This window comes from Colius striatus, chromosome 3 (genome assembly GCF_028858725.1).
Source record: "Colius striatus isolate bColStr4 chromosome 3, bColStr4.1.hap1, whole genome shotgun sequence".
NCBI classification, from domain to species: domain Eukaryota; kingdom Metazoa; phylum Chordata; class Aves; order Coliiformes; family Coliidae; genus Colius; species Colius striatus.
Window position 1 is genome coordinate 32,801,962 of NC_084761.1, and position 20,960 is coordinate 32,822,921.

The window sequence follows — 20,960 nt, forward strand, 5'->3', positions numbered from 1 at the left end:
TGTGGGGTCACCAGGCCTGGAAAGTCTGGGCATATTAGTATGGCATTCAGTGGCTGTCCATCCACACAACTTCAGCATCCTCTGCAGTACCCAAGAGCTGCCCACAAACAACAGACACGCAGACCGTAACATTGTGTGTCAAATGCTTTTGGTTTTTTTCCTCTGACAGCTCGCAGCACAATCAGTGTCTTGCCTCCCACCAGCCGCACGTGGGCTTGCAGGATTTGAACATTTCTAGTCTACTGTCACATGCTTACACTCCTGTAGACTGTCAGGTACATGCCTGCAGAAAACTAGGAGACATTTCACCAATGTACACTGTTTAGGCTAAAGATCAGTTGTCACAAGTCCATGAAACCAGAAAATATGGGACAGAAACAGCACAACCACACAGAGAAAATATGTTCTTGAGCTTTATGGAACTGTCTAAGCTGATTTGACTAGGACAACTTAATTATATATTTTATCATAGGCCATGGCTTATCTACTTGCTGTAATTCAAAAGATAAAGACTGATTTAAGTAAAATTCAGATGTAGAAAAATGTAACAACAGCAAAAAGCAGAATCATGGAGCCTCAACTGTACAGCGTCTCAGTGACTCTGTAAGACAATACTCATTTAGAAGCAAAGCACATACTTTTCATCTCACAAACCCTACTAGGTACTGGAAGATGCCCTTGTTGATGGGTGGCATCAGCAACAATACAATATTCTCCAGATTCGTCTGATACATGCATAGCAACAAATTAAGAACTTGATCAGCTGATGACAGCCATACCCTACAGCTATTTCATTTCTGCTATGCTAAGATGAGCACCTGGTAAATAGACATCTTTCTGAAAACATGGAGGGGGGCAGTTCAATTGGTTAGCCAGGCATTTTTTATGTCTATGCAAAACATTTAAGAATGAATAGAATGATCAATCGAATAAGAACATCCAGTTTTCCACACAGAAGAAACAATTTCAGCCAATTTATATGTGCATTAGCAATGAAGAAAAACAACGTGACAAGTTGAAGTGTCAACCCTTAATTTCATTAGAATTGCTGTAGTTTTTTTAAAATAAATTCTAGATGTTTTCAAAGTAACATATTCTACCAATTTCAATCTCCTTCCTACAGGCTTCTTACAGCATTCATACACTTATCTTTTCAGGCCTCTAAGATAATTTTAAAATTCTGCAAGGAAGCTTTTTTTAAAATCCAGTTTTGCAGAATCTTTACATAAGGAAATTTTATCCCATTTGAAAACAGTGTAGACTTCATTTTTAGTGCCTTGTGTTCAGATGCGCTCTTGGCAGGTACTTGAATCTGACCTTCCCTCATAAACCACACAGAAAGGACAGCCCTGACCTTCAGTGAGCACTGGCAAACACTTAAGATGAGTCACTACCAACTGCTGGAGCTATACCATAAATGTCTCCTTTAAAATAAGTAACCTAAATGCTTTACTGTTTTCAGATTTTTTTATCTTCTCACCAGTCTAAGTGACAACGTTGTTTTAAAACAATAGCAAGAAAGGGCAGACAGTACAGAAATCAGGCTTCAAAGTAGCTTCAGTAGAACCAATTCTTTAACACCTGGAGTATTTCTCTTTACTTAAAGGGGAAGCCTTAGGAGACTTGCACTGGAAGGGATGTCCTGGGTAGTCGAGTCTATTCTCTGTTGTAGTGGCTGCAGTATATAATCCCTTTCAGATTTGCTAGCAATTAGCATCATTCACTGTACAAGCTCCCCAGCTACTTAGTTCATCTCTTTGTCAGTGCAGAACCACAGACGGATGTCAGTTAAAAGCTGTAATATCTGGTTTTCAAAAGAACCCTTCATGTAACACCAACCCACAGAGATTAATTTTTTTTTTACATTCTGCAATGACAGATGAGTTCAGCTGCTAATGCTTCTTTCTCTTAAATCTCACAAGCCTATCAACCTTGCAACATGTTTTACATTTTGGTGTAATTATGCGGTTTTTTAACAGGAATTATTCTAGCTATGATCTTTCCTGCAGCCTACTCAACAGTTGACCAATCAGTAACATCTTCTACCTATGGCTTTGGCCAGTTCTCTGACTGAGAAGTGAATCTCACCATGGCTCCAACCAGAAAAAAATCCCAAGCAAAATGTGAACTTTAGTACTTCCTAAACTTCTTAAAATGAAAGCTTTCCAATATTTGGATGGTCTCTGTACCAGGAAGGTCCGTGTGTGCTACTGGGCAGTTGTAAGCAGAACGTGCCCTGTGCCAAGCTGTAGGTACACAATGACTCAACTGACTGCTGACATTTACGGATTGGCAGGTGGGATATGACATTGTCAGTGCTGGTATAATCTATAAATCTTGTGTAACTGTGATGAGTACTAGCAGGAAGAGTAAAGTAGATCTGTGCAGCCAGAAATAGACCGTAGTTTCCAGCAGGAACATTTCCCAGGACTTCCTGCAAACTTAAGCAAAAATAACAGATTTAATCTGTCTATGCATAGTTGTTTTTATGAGAAACATGTCTCTTTCCATTAGCATAGGAATCAGAAAAAACCCCACCCCAAACAAAGACAGTATCAAAATCTTTTCTTTTGGGAGAAGTAAAACCTCTTAAATGTTGTTTTGGATCTCCTTTAGGTGGCTTTTACAGTTTGCTTAAAGGGTTCAGAAATATTTTTTATGTAGCCAAAAGCATTCTGTAGTAGAGAAAAATAAGCACATGAAACTAGGGTTAATATATGAGTAGGAGATATACAAAACCACATGGAACAAGAATGTCTAAAATGTTAATGTTTCTTGCGGCAGGGCTTGTGCACCACATAAAAATCTAACAAGCTAGGCTGTGTATATTAGGCATATTCACAGAAAAACACATGAGAATAGAACAACAATTGAAGAAAGCATTCGTAAGGAAAAAGGTCAACAGTTTATCTCTTGTTATGTTCATTTAAGAAATTTTACATCAGTTGATGTCAATCTCCTTTTAATTGGAACATTTCTTTGACAATGCTTCAATAGCTCAACATGTTTGTTTTTTTCCCCATTAAAAAATACCTCTTTGATCTGCCCGGCCAGGCCAGTTACATTCAAAACTTGTCTGAAAATACATTTGTAAAAATGATTTATGTAAAGAAAAAAAAATCCAAGTCTTTACAAAAACTGAAACCCATCTAACAAGCATTTTGAGTTAAAGATTTTAAATTAATGTGAGTCTCCCTCCAATCCCCTGTCTCCTTCCTGCCTTTCTGCCCAGAATGAGCCTCTATGAAAAATAACATAGCAGTTTTACTTGACCCGACTCCTTGACCTGAGGTGTGAAACTAACAATTTTGTCTCACCAGACTAAATCAAGAGTGCAAGCAAGTTCCCTTCTTATTTAATTATCTCCTTTCACTTTTCTTGCTTGTGGTTCACCAAAGAAACATCTCAAAAAGATAAGCTCCACTTACTTGCTTACACAATGCTAGATGTGACCATTAAAACCCAGAGAGGGGAAACCAGGACAGTAAGCAGCAAGGCTAACAATAAAGAGGGAACTCAGTCTCACCTAAAGGCAACTAAATGTGCCTAAAGAGCACCTCAGCTCTAGCATCCAGAATTAATTTCTCACTGGCCAAGTGTCCTTGAAGGCCTGGGTCTGTCTGGTAGGAAAGCCAGTTAGAACATTAATAGGAATTAGACTTAGGTTATGTAAATCTAGGGCCATTTAGCATCTCCTTTCGAATAAACTTGCAGTCACAATCTGGTTTCAAATGAACAACTTCCGGCATCAGAAAATGCCCCCCAAAGCACTGTTTTTATCACGGACTGTAGCTGAAATGCTTACGAGAACATGAGAACAGCCAAGACCGAGACATCCATTTTCGGAGTTTCTTCTCCGAAGAGTGGAGAGGAAAGGTCAATTTAAGTTTCAACAAATTGCAGCTGGAATTTTATCAGAAAGTATGTTCACTAGGTCACTCAGACACCACCACTACCATCAAGATCCTCGATAGCACACTACAAGTGAAACTCAAATCGGAACAGAGTAATTTTTATCACTGTTTCTTTGCATTAAAACATTTTGTCTCCGTTTCAGTCTTTTCAATGACTATATAATAATCCTGCTAGACCTTCTTTTTAGCTTTCTTCAGAGAGGCAGAATAAAGAGCTATTACCCTGTGCACCAATATGTGCCTGGAAAAGTAAAAATAACAAAAACTCTCTAAAAATCTGGAAACCAGTCATATAATTTCAAAATACGTAAATGTCTTTGCTCGTTATTATTTCCCTTGGAAACACCACTATAAAGTTAGAGTTAAAAGTTTGTGACATTAAGTTTGGTTTTAATCCCTTCTCCCTTTCCTGTTCCATTCAAGTTCTTCACTTTCAACTCTTCTTGTTGGAAAGTAGTAGTTTCTAGAAGGTTCCCATAATGTTCCCAAAGAAAATTTAGACCTCAGGAGCTTACAGAAAAAAAAGTAAGGTTTTAAATATTGTTACATTATTTATATAGTTTGGAAAGAAGGTTTTTGGAAGCTGAATATAAATTGCCAGTAAATTTTTGTTTTTTACAAGGGAAGTAGACTTGCACCTTTCAGTCATAATCAAGCAAAAACTGATGGATTTGGTTTTTGTGTTTGTTTTTTTTTTAAAAAAAAAAAAGAGACTGAGGAATGAATAACTGCAAACAAATGTAATTATAGAATATGCAGCCACTACAGTAGTTTAACCAAGCACTTCTGAGGGCAAACAACTGAAAACATAATCTTTCTGTCATAGCTTTCCATCAAAACTCTTTCCTTTGAAGTGTATGTTTAGGCTGCAGGTTACTCAGCAGCTGGGAGCTCCCAGAGCAGGTTGACAGAGGGTCATTTTTCTAAAATCTCCTACTCTGAGACTATTTTGGTCTTACAGACCGACAGCTTTTCATGCAAGGAAAGAATATTTTGCTGGTGCCACTACTTTTTCAAAAAAGCAATTATAAAGAAGCAATAAAGTTTAGTAACATCTCAGCTGAATCCAATATTCCATGCACATGGGGGCAAAATCTGAAGCAAGGTTTGTCATATGTACCTCACATACTGGATTTGGAAGCTGTCTCCCAAAGAAATGGTAGCAGCTGGAAACACTGTGGTATTTTACTACCTGCACAGGAAACTGGCAGATTTTAAACCTCCTTTGTGGGATATTTTTCCCTCTCTCCACTGAGATGCTATGATTTAATGAAGCTATTTTAGCTAAGTGCTTTTCATATCCTAACTTTGCCAGTCGTATCTGTGTTCTGCGGATTTTCTATGCATTTCTTTTTCCAGTAGGAGTATGGTTTTCCATTGTCTTACAGCACTATGCTACCTAGACAGTGGCAAATAGGACAGAAATTCTCCTCAGAGATCTCCAGGTAAGTTATTTTGCACATTAATATGTGTATTACCATAAGGTTTAATTATTGTCACAACAGTAATTAACACGTTCTTGCCTACTCTCTGAGTGCCTCAGATACGAGTTAACATGAGTTAAAATGAAAAGTACAGTCAAAGATATTGGCCCTTGCAAAAGATAGTCACAATAAAGACCAAATTGGGTAGATATTCCATCAGACATCTCCTGGGTGCTCTGGAAGCACATATATTCATTAAAGCAACTCTGATGCCACTGTGCTGTGTAATACCTGAGTATATTCCTCAGGATGTTGGCCTTGTCACAGGAATGGCAAAGATGGCATCCACTTGGGCTTGAATATAACCATGTGGGTCCTATTTTTAGCATCTCTAAATGTGAGAGCTTACCCTCCTCTCTTGTCCCCTTTGGACTCTGAGGCAGGAGAAAATCCTTTCCTAACACTTGTGCCAGTAGTTGGATATTTCCTTTTGCATGTCAGGCTTGATCTGTTACCTACTTCTGATCATTCATGTCTTCTATAAATACTTATAAGCCAGTTTCTCCATCTGGCCTATCAGTTTCAAAGCATTGGTTTCAGGTACTGTCTTCACTTTAAATTGCCCACATTCAGAACAATACAGATGTAAGTTCAATTAATAAAGATTTAGTGAGAACTCCTCCTTTCAGGTGAAGTGACCTGGTTACTGTGGTAACTCTAAATGATCTCTGAAGCACCCTCATTTCTGCTGGAGTTGGAGGCAAGTAACGAAAGAGCTGGTTCACAACCTCACTAGGACTTCACTGGTATTTTATGAGCAGTTGTTTTTCTTTTTTTTTTTTTTTTTCCAGGCTGAAAACCCAAGTACTAGAAACTGTATGTGGAAATCTGAATTATATTCTTGTAGGAGATGTTTGGCTTGCAAGAAGCACCCCAACTGCGCTGCTTTAAGTTTTCTCCAGATTCCTGTAAAGCCAACAGCTCAGATTTCCAACATCACAAAGGTACACAGACACACACTTCTTTCACTTAATCTGTTTCTAAATGCAATGCTCTCATGCTTTTTGGGAAATCAAAACTGCTGGTTACAACAGAAGAAGTACAGGTGTAAACATGCACATGATCCTTTAAATGCTTCTAAGAAATCAGACAGGTTCCACGTAAAAATTTATTCTCTTGCATATTCCCAAAGTCTAGACAAATAAGGGGAAAAATGTGTAAAGAAAAAATGTACTCTGGAAAGAGTACATTGGTAGAGATTTTGCCTGGCTTACTTTTATTTGAGTTACCTCCAAAGTGTTCATGACATCAGGGGAGCACTAAGGCAAAGGTACACTCCATTATGAAGCAACAAAACTGGAAAAAAATACAAGCAAGCAGAATCAGGGGTGACTACTGCAGAAATGACACTGCTTTATTTGAGTGTCTCCTGTATAGCAGCCTCATGTTTTCACTCTGTCATAGACACATCTGCCTTTTCACTGTCTTTCTGTTCTTACTAAATTTATTAGATTTGTTTGCTTGCTATAATCTGCTCGTACCAGTGAATTTTTCAGAAGTGAGTCCATCTGTAACTGTCTGTGTATATAATGACTGGTAGAGCAGAGACTGACCCTAGCAGGGGTCTCTGGAGTCTACATGGTACAGGTGAGCATTAATTTCTGCATTGCTTTTCTGTTTGAAACAATGGCAGCAACTAGCAGCACTGACCCTGGAATCCTGCCTTTCCTCTGCCTGTCTGGCTAGAGAGCTATTGCTCAGTCTTACTCCTTCATTCTTACTTTCAGGTGCAGATCCAAGCTGGATCCCTGTGCCTCTCATTTGTCTTTGGTCTGAATTGGTCAGAAGGGGATTCAGAACCACAGTAGTGCGCTGTACCCTCAACGGCACTTCCTGACATTTTTTGCTGGAGGCTTTTGCGTAAAAACTGTTCAACACAAAGACTCCACAGACATCAGAGATGTGAGAATGAATCCTAAATAATCAAGCAGATTTTATACAAGATGCTGAACATCTCTTGCAAGGCAAGGCTTTCATTGTCAAGCATAAATAAAAAAGATCAGATAGTATTAAGTCATCTGGTGTCTCTGCAGTTCTGATTTCTGTTTTACTCTATATTATTTGTCTATTTTGCTTTAAAAGCTTTCTTGTTCAATCTGTTTTCTATCTGTCTGCTTAAGACAATGACGTATAAAGGAAGGTAGAATATATGTTATGACTGATCTCAGTCCTCAGATCCCCTTTTCCCCGCATGCATGCAATGCTCATTCAGAGCAATTGGGAATGATATAGCTAAGGACACATTTGTGTGCTATCATCGTTTTTACAAAGGCACTTTTCCTTACTGAGTTCCATGACAATAGATAATAAATCCTTTATGTCTTTCATACTCACTGACCATTAAAAAAATGCCTGTTTAATCAGATATGAGCATTCAAGTGAGATCTGAAACGTCATGTTTACTTTGTCTGTTTGCTTATCCTGATTTCTGGGTAAAACAGACAGCAGTGTAGGGTCTAGTTGTGCTTGAGATAGTGTCCTTGCTTTTGGCAACAGCGTTGTGAAAGCTGCCTTATATGTCCCTTTCTTCTCTGATGTTGCACATTTCTTTCCTACTGTTGTACTGGCACAACTACTTCTGGATGAGGGAACTGATCCAAATGAAAAGAAACCCCACAAAACAGGAAGAAATGGATTGGTTTCTGGATTGGGCTCACAAGGCAGTTGCTCAATAGAAGGACAACATTGAGGTAGGATCTAGTAATCTGTTAGAGAGGCAAGCTGGTAACTGCTACAGCATTTGTACATAGAGACAGACTTCTAAATGGAGCTTCCACTACCGAAGGAGAACATTTTCTTCTAAATTGCTTCCTGGAGTCAATTATTAAGCAAGTTTCTTATGATCTGCAGCCTTTTTGGCACCCTAAGTTAGGTGAGACTACTGTGTGTGCCTACTGTGCACCCCGATTGGGCCATAGACACAGTTCAGTGTGTCTGCAGGGAAGATGGGACAGCTGGGCACTGACGGTTTCATTCTTGCTCTGTACACAATGCCAATGTACAAAGCAGATGTGAAACAGAAAGCAAAGAAACAAAAAATTAGTCTTTAAATTTGTTTCTCGCTTCACAGCATTTTTGTACATCACTCTTTGCAATTTGCTGTACAGAAACACTTTGTCTGTATTTCACATCTTAACATATGGAAAGGAAGAGTGGTTTTATAACAGGAAGACTTCACTGTCCATTCACAGAGCCTGGCAGGAGTCTTGTAGGTGTGTATAATAATCCAGAGCATGTTTTTAGGGCCAGTTGAGTATCATGTGGTGAGCCTTTTAAACCACTGATACTATCCTGGCACTGGTGTGAGTCTCAAAGTGAATCTAGGACCTCAGTTCCTTGGAATTTTGAGTCCATGATAACTAGTTAGTGCAACATCCACACAGGCTTTTAATAGAGCCACTAGGACTTACGTCATCCTCCAGGCACATGGGACCCAATCTGCTCAAACTTTAACTAGGTCCCATCAGCATTATGTCTCCAGGACAGTGTTAGGTGCTAATGCAAGTGTTAATAACTTATCCTATTAACTACTGTCTAGGGAGTTTTTCCACCTTTCCCCTCCCCTCTATATTCTGCCTAAAAAAAGCCCTATTAACAGCAAAAAGGAACAGTCAAGTGGATGCAAGTAACATTGGATTAGATTCTTATAATACACTTTCATCCACTTCCAAAGGCTGATTATTCTTCACAAAGACATACACAGATCAAAACAATTACTTAGGAAGTTATATTAATAGATTTAATGAAAAGATATCAAAGAGACTTGAAAGTGTCCCAACAGTTACAATGAGCTATACATTGGCAGCACTTAATGGAAAGAACAAAATGAGAGGCAGAAAGGGAACTGCCAGTATTCTCTAGATTGTCCATATTGCTGTACAGCCTGCCAAAGTCAGAGGACTTTGCAGGTGATATGACACCTTGGGGGAGAGTTTGTGGCTTTTCAAACTAAAACTCCTGACCATATTTGCAGTAGAATTATTTATGAGTCTTCTTCCAACCACTGAGACAGCACTGGAGGGATTTCAGAGGCCTTATCCAGTGTGCGAAACATCCCGCTGAAGAGAATATAAAAGCCTTAGAAACTGAAAAAACTAGAGGTAATTACCGACTCAAAGCAAAGGCTCAGGCAGTGCACATTATCTACTGCAGAAATGAGCAAGTGCAACGTGGGTCAAGGGAGATGAATGACCATGAATACTACAGAAGATCAAAAAAATTCCTAACTACTTTTCCCCCTGCAACTGTCACCATACAGACTTCAAAGCACCTAGTTGTTACTTTCCCTGTGAACTAAGATTTTTAACCGTATCATTCAATTCCAGCTGAGCCCGACCCAAGGAATATCACAATGTGCTCTTCAAATCTCAAATCCACCTTCCTCTCCTCCAAAGCTGGTGTAGATCAGAGAGCTTCTTCAAGGTCAGATCTTAGCCAAGTCCAGCTCACACTCATCATCTGTTGAGCAGTAAATTTCACCTGCACTGAAATTTCCAAAGGTGTTAGCATTTTGCATAACTCACTGCTAAAAACTGGGCAACATAGATTGCTATGACGCATCTATTGTGAAAACAGACCCTCAGCTTATATTTCATACTCTCTGGATTACTGAAAAGTAAAGGGGTTAAAGCAGGAAACTCAGCTGAGGTGAACTGGTTTGTATTTCACATACACCCCCACCTTCCTTTTTTTCCCAGCTCCCAATTTTTAAATTTTTCCATCCATCCATTTTCAGCAACTGATTACAGAAAGACTACATTACAAGGTATTACCCCAGAATCTAGAACAAAATCCCACCACAGAGAGCAAACAGTCACTAAACACTGAACAGACTTTGGGTTGTAGATATGCCCAAGGGACTTGATGCAGGCTTGGATCTCGGCAGAAGCCAGCTGAGAGAAACTGCTGGTCCATTTTTAAGTGCTAAGTGCTACCACGCAGGAGATGCTTGGTTTAGCAAGAAACCCTAGAGATGGGGCTCCAAATGAAGTCCTATCCAGATGTTCATAGTACACTACGTCGCCCAGGGTCCCGTGGAAGACATTATCTATTCAGGAACATGGGGAGACAAAGGGAAGGAAGAGGAAATGTCTGCTGAGTACACACAGAGAAATAAAGAGAAAAGCACTGGCTGAATTCCAGCAGTGAAAATCTGGCCCCACTGAAGTAGGTGGGAGCTTTGCCACCAGATTTCAATGGAGACAGAATTTCACCCAATGTGAACAGTACTCTGGAAGAATCCTCCCTCCAGACACACTGTGGGAGCTCTTCTGGCTCTGAATACTCACTGGAAAGACAGAGAGGGAAATTAAACCCAAAACAAAGTAACAATACCAGAATGATTAATCGACAAACAAAAAGGATGCAACAACAATTAAGCAAAAAGTATTGCAGAAGTGGGTGGAAAGAAGGCGGCAAGTCCTTTACCTCCCAGATCACTGAACTTTGTCAGGAGTAAGGAGGGATGGGTACAGGGTGCCCCGTTAAGGCTGCACTGGAGTCAGTCTGCCCAGATCCAATAACAAGAGGAGGAAAAGCTTCTAGCACAGATTCAGCCTTGGAGTATGCTGTCATCACTAATGCTATATAAAGAGGCCAGAGCCTAGCAACTTCAGCAAAGATTCCTAGGAGCAATCAGCGCCATAGCTTACAAATTCCCAGGCAGACTAGTTCACAGAAAAGGCATACTCAGCAGGCTCTGCACTTGTGTAACTAGGAGGATTCTGGAAATGAGAAATACAATGCCTGAATACAATAAACAGATACAATGCCTATAAAGCTTCATCTATAAGACAACCATGACCCAGTTATTTAGCCTACAGTTGCCCTGGTTTAGTTAGCATTTGGTTTCACGTGACAACTATACAGCGGTTCTGGGTGTCCGCCTTTCACTGGCTTAAGTGTCCAGGCTGCCTAAGATGCCTTCTACCTTTCAGAGCGCCTGAACACCTCAAATCCACATAAAGCAGCCAGATGGATGAACTCCCGTCACTACTGGAACTCAGCCCCTAGCTCCCAAACAAAGACCTCTTCTTTGCTGCATCCCTGCTGCAAAAAGGGACCAAATGGTTCTGTTTCTGAGAACTACCACAAAGTGCACTTTGGATGTGGTGGTGACAGCATGTAAACTTGCACACCTACTAATGGCTCATATTCAAGCACTGCATTCAATTTTGAGATGAGAAATTCAGATGAAGACTCAGGTCTACATATGACAGGGTGAGGTTCCTGAGTGATTGTGTGTGACAGGCACACATCAGGGTTTGGAAGCTCCCAAGCTGCTTTGAGCTTTTCTGAGGACTCCACTTTCCTCACAAAACAACTGGAAAGGTCTGTTCTCAGCAGTGAGGCTTACAACCTTCACAGAGCTTAGGCCATCTGCTGGTTTCCTCTCTCTGCTTTATTCTCCCTCTCTCTCTCAAATAAGCCTTTTCACAGTCCCTCTCCAGACAACATGGCCAACCTCTTCAGTTGATGGAGATCTCCTGAAGTGCCATGCTTTGTTGCCTAGACTCTTGGTGCCAGCTCCTTGTCCATAGGCTCTGCTGTCAGCTCTTGGGATTGCCCAGTATTGAAGTGTCTATTGCCCAATGTTATTAAAGGTAAGGGGAAAAAAAGAGGGCCTCAAAGCAAAATAAAGCATCTCTGCAGGTCCTGCAGTGCTCTGCTGGCTCAGAGCAAGTTTTTCACACAGTTACTTAGCTGGCAACTTGGAAAATGAAGAACAAATGTGTTCAGATGATACAGATCCTTCCATGGAATCTGGAAACAAAACTGGAGGGGAAGAGAGTTACTGAACTGCCTTAACATTATTGTTACCCTGATAACAAACCAGAACTGCTCCTCTGTGTGCCAAGAACCTGGGATGAAAAGCATGGAGTAACCCTAGTGCTTTCTTTCTTGAGAAAGATGTTTGCTTGCTGCTCACTCCTTGCTGGATCCAGCACTTTGACCATAAAAGGACCAAACCTGAAATCAGTATCTAATCCACAAAGAACTTAAAAATCCACTTCTGGGTCACATGTGGCTAAGGTCGCAAGTCCAGGGTTTCCAGAAGTTATTTTCACTGCCAATCCACTGGCTGCAACGTGAGGGAAAGTGTGATTATCAAGGCTCTCCATGGAGTGAGGAGACTAATGTAAAATCATTTCAGCCTAATTCCCTCATCTTTCTCCTACAATTTATACATCATACTATTACTTGCCTTCCTTTTCATATCCAGGCCCACAGTAGTACCTAGAAATGTTTGAAAATGTACAATTTTTTCCAGGACCTTCGCTGACTCCATACATAAACCTATATTTTATCACATTTGTCTACCTCCCTTCAAGTACATCTGATGATTTTCTACAATAGTCTTGTCAATACTAATTCACTAACAGGTATAAAACAGATATGTATCTTCTACTGATCTACTATTTTACCTAAAAATAAGAATTTTAGACTAGTAAAATCCTCACTCAAAACAGCTGACACTATTCCTTTTAAACTGTCAGAAGCAGATTTTCAACAAAGAACATTTTTAGCAACAGAGACACGCAGACACTTTGAGAGTTACTGGTTCAAATGGTACCCCTTAAGCAAGTGAAACATAGTGGGTTTTTGTGGTGAATGGATTGTTTACTATAAACAATATCCGAAGATGACCACAAGCTTATATTGCTTAGTGTTGACTGAAATAGCTTGTTCTGTCCATGCAGGGAACCAATTAAAAGTCCCAATCACAGTTTGCTATTAGACATACTAATTTGCATACAGGCTAAAAGTGTTTGCAGTACATTAGAACAACATAATCTTGTTGTTCTTTAAGTGCACTTACCCTGTAGACTTCTGCTGAGCCTAGAGTAGGGCCATTCCTCCAATAAAAAGCCCTCAAAGGCTGTTTTTCCCCCGCACTAGAGATCAGTTTGTGATTTGGGTTTCTAAACATTAATTTCTGTGCAAATTCTGCCAGAAAGAGGAACTTACTGCTTGTTGTGAAGTTGCCCTCCCCAACCTGGGGAAAGGAGTCTACATCTTGGACGACTTGTAGCACTCCCACAGTCCGCACTGGGGGATCCAGGGCTACAGAGCTCTCGTTCACTGTTATATCGCTGGCTCCCGTTATCTGGTTGGTTGGTGGGCCTCCTATGGATACTTCCAAGTCTGGAGGTATGTCATCCATGCAATCTGCATTAGGCTAATGGGAAGAAAGAGAAGAAAAATTAACTTTTACCCCACAAAAAGACTCAGTTTATCTCTTCCCACTTCTTTGGGGTTTTTCATTTTCAGTACTAAAAATGGCAACATGTGATGAATAACTTGGTATAGCTGAATGTGCCTTTATCTCAGTTGTGACGAGCTGTTGCAACAGACTCAAAGCAAGCATCTAGTTCAATATTAAACTGCGTTACCTACAGTCTCAAATATTCTTATTTATACTTTTTTTTTAATTTAGACTTTTTAAAAGGTTTGAGAGAACACACATTAAAAAAGTAACCCATTTATATGATTTACTGAACACAGGCAGATTGCTGAGTCAGATTACAATGTAAACATAGGCGGTAGCTGAAGGGGAATGATTATCTTTTCCCTAAATGTACATTTTATAGAGCCCATATCAGAGCTTTCAGGAATAGGAATTTGAGGGAACTGCCTGTGGGTGCATCTACAAGGGAAGTGCAAAAACAGAAGCTAAAGCTGTTTATAGGACAAACTTAATGTCAAAATATATTTTCCTTTGCTAATGCTACATTTCCTTCAAAATACAATTATGAGAAAATAAACGAACAAGCAATAATGGCTATTTGAAGAGTATTGTTCGATTCATAGTCTGTCTTACTTGCTGATTCAGAGGCACTAAGGACTGAACATAGTTCTGTGGAATTTAGACACTTCTCTCTGACAGTTACATAATGAATACAACAATACCTCCAGAACAAGCCAAGCTCTTCAGATTAAGTGTCCGCCTTTCCACGGACCTTACAGGGTAGCAATGAGGGGTTTTGGTGCCCACTTTTTGCAGTTTCCTTAGCATTGAGCATCTGTTCACAAAGAGCACTGAGACTTCAAGTGGACACCAGGCAGCAGAGGATCATTTGTCCAGAGATACTATAGCCAGGACTAGTTTCTCCCCTTGATTTCTCTGGTCCTGTTATAAGCCTGATGCTCCCATTCATACAGCAGTGATTTCTATGGAGCTCTCCATAAACATTAGTGACAAATACATGACAAAAAGAAGCTTTCTCCTCTAAGAGGAAACAGATTCTTGCACCCATAGAACCAGATCTAGTTCTCCCCAAGGCATGGAGAAAAATTGTTTGCACAACTATTTCAAGAACTGGGTTTTGGAGTTTTACAAAAAGAAGGCTAACTCAAAAAGAAGGAAGCTGTGAGTCAGGGTGCAAAACTTCCAAAATGAAAGAGAGACATAGCAAGGTTGAGCTGCAATTACACAGACAACTTGTTAAGTTAGGAAACAAAGATAAGTTGTTCCCATCTATCTTTCTTGTCCAGGAGGTCGGACAGCTAATTTGGATTAGTCACTAGGATTCCTCTAACTTCAATAGTTTGAGACAACTTTGCTATATGGTTCATCCTACTCCGAGTTAAGTGGCATGAATTGCCCCCTCTGCCTTCCAACTGCTTGGCACTAAGCAGACACGGGGCTTAAGCTGCTAGACTGAACATCCAATGAATGGCTAAAGTCAGAGAAGATGTACTTTGCTCTGTGGATCTGATTTTTGTCATGTTTGCTAAGGTATTTTTGAAAATCTCACTGTTTACCTCCAATAGCAGGCACCTAGAAACTAAGCAAAATACGATACAGCAAAGACTTAAACAGAGGCTTAGCTTCAAGCACAAGTGTAATCCCTATGAACTCAGGCATGGAAGGTTACAACATGCTTCCATCTTTTTTTCAGAATGAGGAACTTAGCCTGTATTCTCTTTTCCTGCGTATTCCCTGTCTGATTGTTGCAACCCTATAAATATTTTTTTCACAAATGTTACTAATGAAAAAGGCAGGCATTTTAAACAATCCTCAGGGGACTTCTATTCTCAAACTGAAGTTTGGTATAAAAATTAGAATTGTTGTTGTCTGGCTCCAGTCTAATCCAGAAACAGCAACAGGTCATCACAACTGAGATAACGACACATTCAGCTATACCAAGTTTTCATGTAAGTCATTGAACCTGTACTTTTTAAAGTGAAATACCAATAATTTATCTCTAAGACTTGGATCCAAAATGATTTCTTAGATTTATCACTCTTTCCATTACTCTTAGCTGTTACAACAAAGGCTTTCAGAATTTCAGGTAAATTTGGCTTTGATGGTAGTGTATCTTAGAAGAAAGAAAAAAAGGCCTGTTTTTTTCTTTTCTACTCTGCAAAAAACTATTGTTTTTTCCAAGGGATCGCTTGTCTGTCCTCTGCTTGATTCCAGTTATTCCTAGAATGGGGTTTTATCACTAGATTTTAAACCTTTAAAAACGGGGGATTAAAATTGAAAGCCAAGCCAAACCAAACATTAAAGATTCAAAAATAGCACTGTCCAATATAATGAATCTCTTTACTCCTGAATCATTTTACTTGGAAAAAATATCCCCAACTATACAGCATACTATAAAACTAATGATAAGAAATACTGATTGAAAGAAACACATTATGGCTTTTGCTGGCAGAGTGACCCAGATACATTTGCTAAGTTTAATTATATTGGTTTCAGTCATTCTCTGCATGTAAGTGCTTCGAGGGCACAATTCCACTAAAGTCAAGGGAAGGCTTTGTATTGACTTCTGAGGGCTTGGCTAAAGCTCTTAGTGAATAGCTCCAAGTCATCCAATCTGCTGCCAAAAATGCATCTGTCTGCATATCCAGCAGATATTTGCAGAAAAGGGAGAGAAGCAGAGGCAAACTATTGTATGTGATACGATCATCCCAATAACAATGTAGTGCTCTGAGAGTGAAGGACAGTTTCACTGATAATTCACTTCAAATATTACAGCCAAAAGAGGTATGGTCTGAGCTGAGATCACCAGCAAAAAGACAGTGGAAAAGGTTATGCCAACCATTTGCTGACAGATAGTTACTAATCCCCTGGAGCCACAGAATGCTGTGGGTGAAAAGTGGAGATGCTGGGGGTGCTCAGCTACCGTGAAAACAAGTGCAGTTATTTTGGTGCCTCACGGCAGTCTGGGGAATCTGCTTTTAGAGATGATAATATTTGAAGTCTCTATTACAAAGCAAAGGGAGAGTTTAGACGTGAACTGAATTGAAGCATTTAGATATTTGGGTTTTAACCAATGATTTCCTGGAAAATCCTGAGTCTTGCCGCTAAATGGAGCTCAATATATCCACAGTCAAACAAGCTTTTTAATAACTACCATAGAACAAACATGCAGCTGGCAGGAAAAAAAAACACATTAGGCCTGCTATGGTAAGATTTCCTCATTTCCCCCTATTGTAAAAGCCTGCAAAAGGACTTGGGCAAATTTGAGCTCAAGTCTCCCACAAAAGACTGCTGCCTGCCTAAGCCTGCTTTTCTGTGTGTGGAAATTTCAGCTAAGATGGCTCAGCAGGACACAGGAATGTGATTAGGGAATGGCATTCTGCTTTATCCACTCTACAGAAGTGTTTGCCACCTCTCACTGAGAAGCCCTAGAGCTTTCAGCTTCTTCCAGGAAAACGTCTTTTCCCACAACAGTTCACTGACATCTGGATAAGTTACGAGGCTCTGAAAAGATTGGTTCATGTGTGCTGATAGAGAGTGGTGGCTTGTTCAGCACCAATGCTCTCCAAAGACAAGATGACTTTGCATGGTACCTGCAAGCTCATAGTGACACAAGAAAGCACCCCAGAGGACTGATGCCCACCCCCAAGCTGCCCTCAGCTGGTGCTGGGCAGGGAGAAGGGTGAGAATGCAAACAATTTCTGTGTGAGTGGAGAACAGGACTAGGCTTGGGCAGGAAGGATTATGCAGAGGATAAGTGGGAAAGGGCGTGAGGTAAGAGAGGGAGAAGCAAGAGCTGAAGCAATATTTTAGAAAGAGAAGACAGAGAAAACAGAGGAAGGGGAGCAACTGATAGCTGCATAGAAATTTTTAACCCTCAAGCTACCAGATGCTCTTAGACTTCCACTTTCTTTGCAGTCAGCCAGAGGAAACCCCTGACACAAAGGCTACCATCTGCTCCCAGTTCCCATGGGAACTAGGATTTACAGTAGGAGCTCTCCACAGCTCCTATGGTAAGTCACCTCAAGGGGTAAAGCTCTAGCACACAGCTCTCTCTTCATGACCCTAACTGATTAACCCTGCAGGTGGGAGCCAGTTTGCTTCCTCTATGGACTGGGCTGTTTCCAGTTTGTTGTCTTTGAACAAGCTAGGGCACTTTTTACAGAAATTGCTACAATAAAATCCACTAAAGAAACTTTGTGAGTCAAACATTAACACCTAAGCGCCTGATTTTTAGTGCTAAGACAGACCAGCACTAAGGCTGATTCTGAAATCTCAATTTGACCCAGTTGTTATGTTGGTTACAGCAGTAATTACAAGCCCAGTACAATTATTTCCACAGAAGCTCCATGTGGAGAGTGCACAGTGAGGGAAACAAGATAGACCCCCCCTTCTGCTACATGTTCCAGACAGAACAAAGGCAAGGAGCTATGAGCAGAGAAACGCTGGCTGAGGAAATGGAACGGTGCTTTTAATTCTTTCTTCCTGGCAATTAGGTTCCTATACCTGCCACTACAGTGCATATATAGTGAAAGCTGGTCATAAACCAAAACCTTTATACATGGCCTCTGGGCATGTTTTTGCTTCTCCTCGATGAACCCAGCCTCAGATAGCCTGCAGACACAGCCTTCAGCATCCGTCAGTGAACTCAGCAACAGCCATATTCTGGATATACATACTACCGATATGAAATGTTCTGAAAAGACCTTAACATCTCACCACAGGTCATCAGAAAGTGGAGGTCTCATCTGTTTATATCCCCTGATTATGAAGCTGGATGAAAAGCATGTCAGTGAAAAGCTTGGGCAAAAACTTGAATGGACTAGTGTGAAAGCAGAAGTCACATGGTCCTGCACTGTGCTGAAAAATGTCATGGAAAAATATCGTGACAGAGGTGTCAAAATCTTGGCTAACTGCTCCTTGGCAGGCCTGTGAACTGGGACACAGAGGCTGGGGAAAAATTTCCATGTTTAGCCTGGGTGCAGAGATGCTGAATGGAAGAGTCAGCCTTCATTCTGACCTTTCCTGACATCTCAAATACTGATTTCACAGTTGTATTATTCTTCAATATTCTAAAGATAATACACATGCCTAGTAGAAAATAGTAGCCCAACCATCATGACATTACCCTAACTACAATGCTCTACTTCATTGTTTCCACTGCATATTTTTTTAGCTTGGGTTATATTAGGTTGATAACGTACTTTCCTACTTTAGTAAAAAACATACCTCACAACTCGCTGTGGAACATTTTCTGCATCAACCTGCTTGTCCACAAAAACAAACCCTTGAGGGAAGGTACCAGCTGTACCTGTACCTGGCTGTACCAGCTCCCTCAATGTAACTGGGCAGAGTATTTACAGCACCTGTTAACACATCAACTGGTGGTGTTTCAGTATTGAACTTCAGCATCACGTGGCAAAGCCTCACACAGTGTGAGACAGTGACTCACTTGTTTCTGGTGAAGCCCCTGATCTCTGTGATAGCTCTGGTTAGAAGACTGTATGGCAGCCAGGACATGCACTATCTGAATGTAAACATGCAACCTAAAAAGATCAATTGCTTTGGCAGCTTCTAACTGTATCTGAATATTCCAAATAACAAAGAGCTTAACAATTTCTTTTATGTCATGTGGGCTGCAACATGCTTAGTTTACCAGGAGAAATGCTTTCTATTTGTAACTGGGAATACTGAGATTGCTACAGATAGGCTTTAGGAGAAATCTGACAGAAAAAAAAAAAGGCTCCTCAGAATGATCAATTAGTTGTCCTTGACAAGTACAGCAGGGAAAATTTTATTTCCAGACCTTCTGTTTTGAGATTTGAACAGAGAGCATGATTAAAAAAATAAATTCAGTGCTGATTTAAAACACAAACAAAAGCTATGTGAAAGAATCCCTAAATCCACCAAAACACCAGCAAACAATCCTCTGCTCCACACGGTATGCAATCACAGACAAACATACCCTAACACCAATCAACCCCTGTACACACACTCTTCCTCACTAAAAGCAAGGTGCAGGAGAGAGGTATAGTCAGACATTTCAGCTTGTACTCCCCTTAATAAATCAATTAATAAATCAATAACATGGCAAAAAGTAGGATGGGAACAGACAGGCAAGTAGCTGGTGTTTCCCATCTGCCTCGACTGGCTGCTCTGCGATGTGCTTACCGGGATCCCTAGAGCTTTTAGAATATTCATTTTACACATCGGGCAGGTACGATGATCTAGTAGCCAGGGGTCTACACAGGACTTGTGGAAAAGATGCCTGCAATGAAAACAGGATATTTTAATTCAAATCCACCAAAGCACAATTTACCAGTCAGTAGAAGAGGCTTTTTCTGAATTCAGTAAAGTGAGAGTAATTTAAATGGTGTGGTTTGTGACCTCTGTAAGGACTGTAAAACAATATCCTATATGCATGAAACTAAAATGATTTCTGTAGCATTTCAAGCACATGTGCACTGTGTTGCTCAACTAAACTAAGTTTGGAGAAGAAGATCTGTATATAAATAGAGAATTAGGAAAAACAGACAAATTGCATCAGCAAAACCTGTATTCTTTAAATTTTGAAGGCTGTCCATAAAAAAAACCTGCTTGCTGGTAAAGATAAAAATCACCTTAGTACATCATGATGGTTCTACAGACAAACTCAATTACACATAATATAAAGTCATTGGGGGTCTGGTATTTTTTAGGATGCCAGCACTCAGGTTTCCATCCCTGGAAAGGTGATGGAACAACTCATCCTGAATGTTATCACTAAACATATGAAGGAAAAGATGGGTATCGGGGGAGTCAACATGGATTCACCAAGAGGAAATCCTGTTGGACCAACCTGATAGCCTTATACCAAGGGCATAACTGGCTGGCTAGATGAGGGGAGAGCAGCGGATGTCATCTACCTTGACTTCAGCAAGGCTTTTGACACTGTCTCCCATAACATCCTCATCAGAAAGCTCAGGCAGCGTGGATCGGATGAGTGGACAGTGAGGTAGATCGAGAGCTGCCTCAATGACAGAGCCCAGAGGGTGGTGACCAATGGCACAGAATCGAGTTGGAGGCCTGTGGCCAGTGGAGTTCCACAGGGATTGGTTCTGGGGCCAGTCTTGTTCAACATCTTCATCAATGACCTGGATGAGGGGACAGAGTGTACCCTCAGCAAGTTCCCTGATGACAACAAACTTGGAGGACTGGCTGATTCCCCAGAAGGCTGTGCTGCCATTCAGCAGGATCTCGACCAGCTTGAGAGTTGGGCAGAGAGGAACCTCATGAGGTTCAACAAGGGCAAGTGCAGAGTCCTGCATCTGGGAAGGATTAACCCCATGCACCAGTATAGGCTGGGGATTGACC

At 40.6% G+C, this 20,960-nt stretch overlaps 1 protein-coding gene across 2 annotated transcripts in view; it reads right to left on the bottom strand.

Annotated features, from left to right (window-relative positions):
• The window catches only part of RNF150 (ring finger protein 150), a 131,947-nt gene that overhangs the window by 17,702 nt on the left and 93,285 nt on the right, over positions 1–20,960 (bottom strand). The window contains exons 5-6 of one of the 2 annotated variants that reach the window (XM_061992104.1): positions 19,779–19,875; positions 13,395–13,577 (exon numbers count right to left, since the gene is read on the bottom strand). In XM_061992104.1, coding sequence (XP_061848088.1) covers positions 13,395–13,577; positions 19,779–19,875 — 280 coding nt within the window. Of the gene's footprint in view, positions 1–13,366; positions 13,578–19,778; positions 19,876–20,960 lie in introns of both variants that reach the window. The other variant, XM_061992103.1, reaches the window with a different exon arrangement.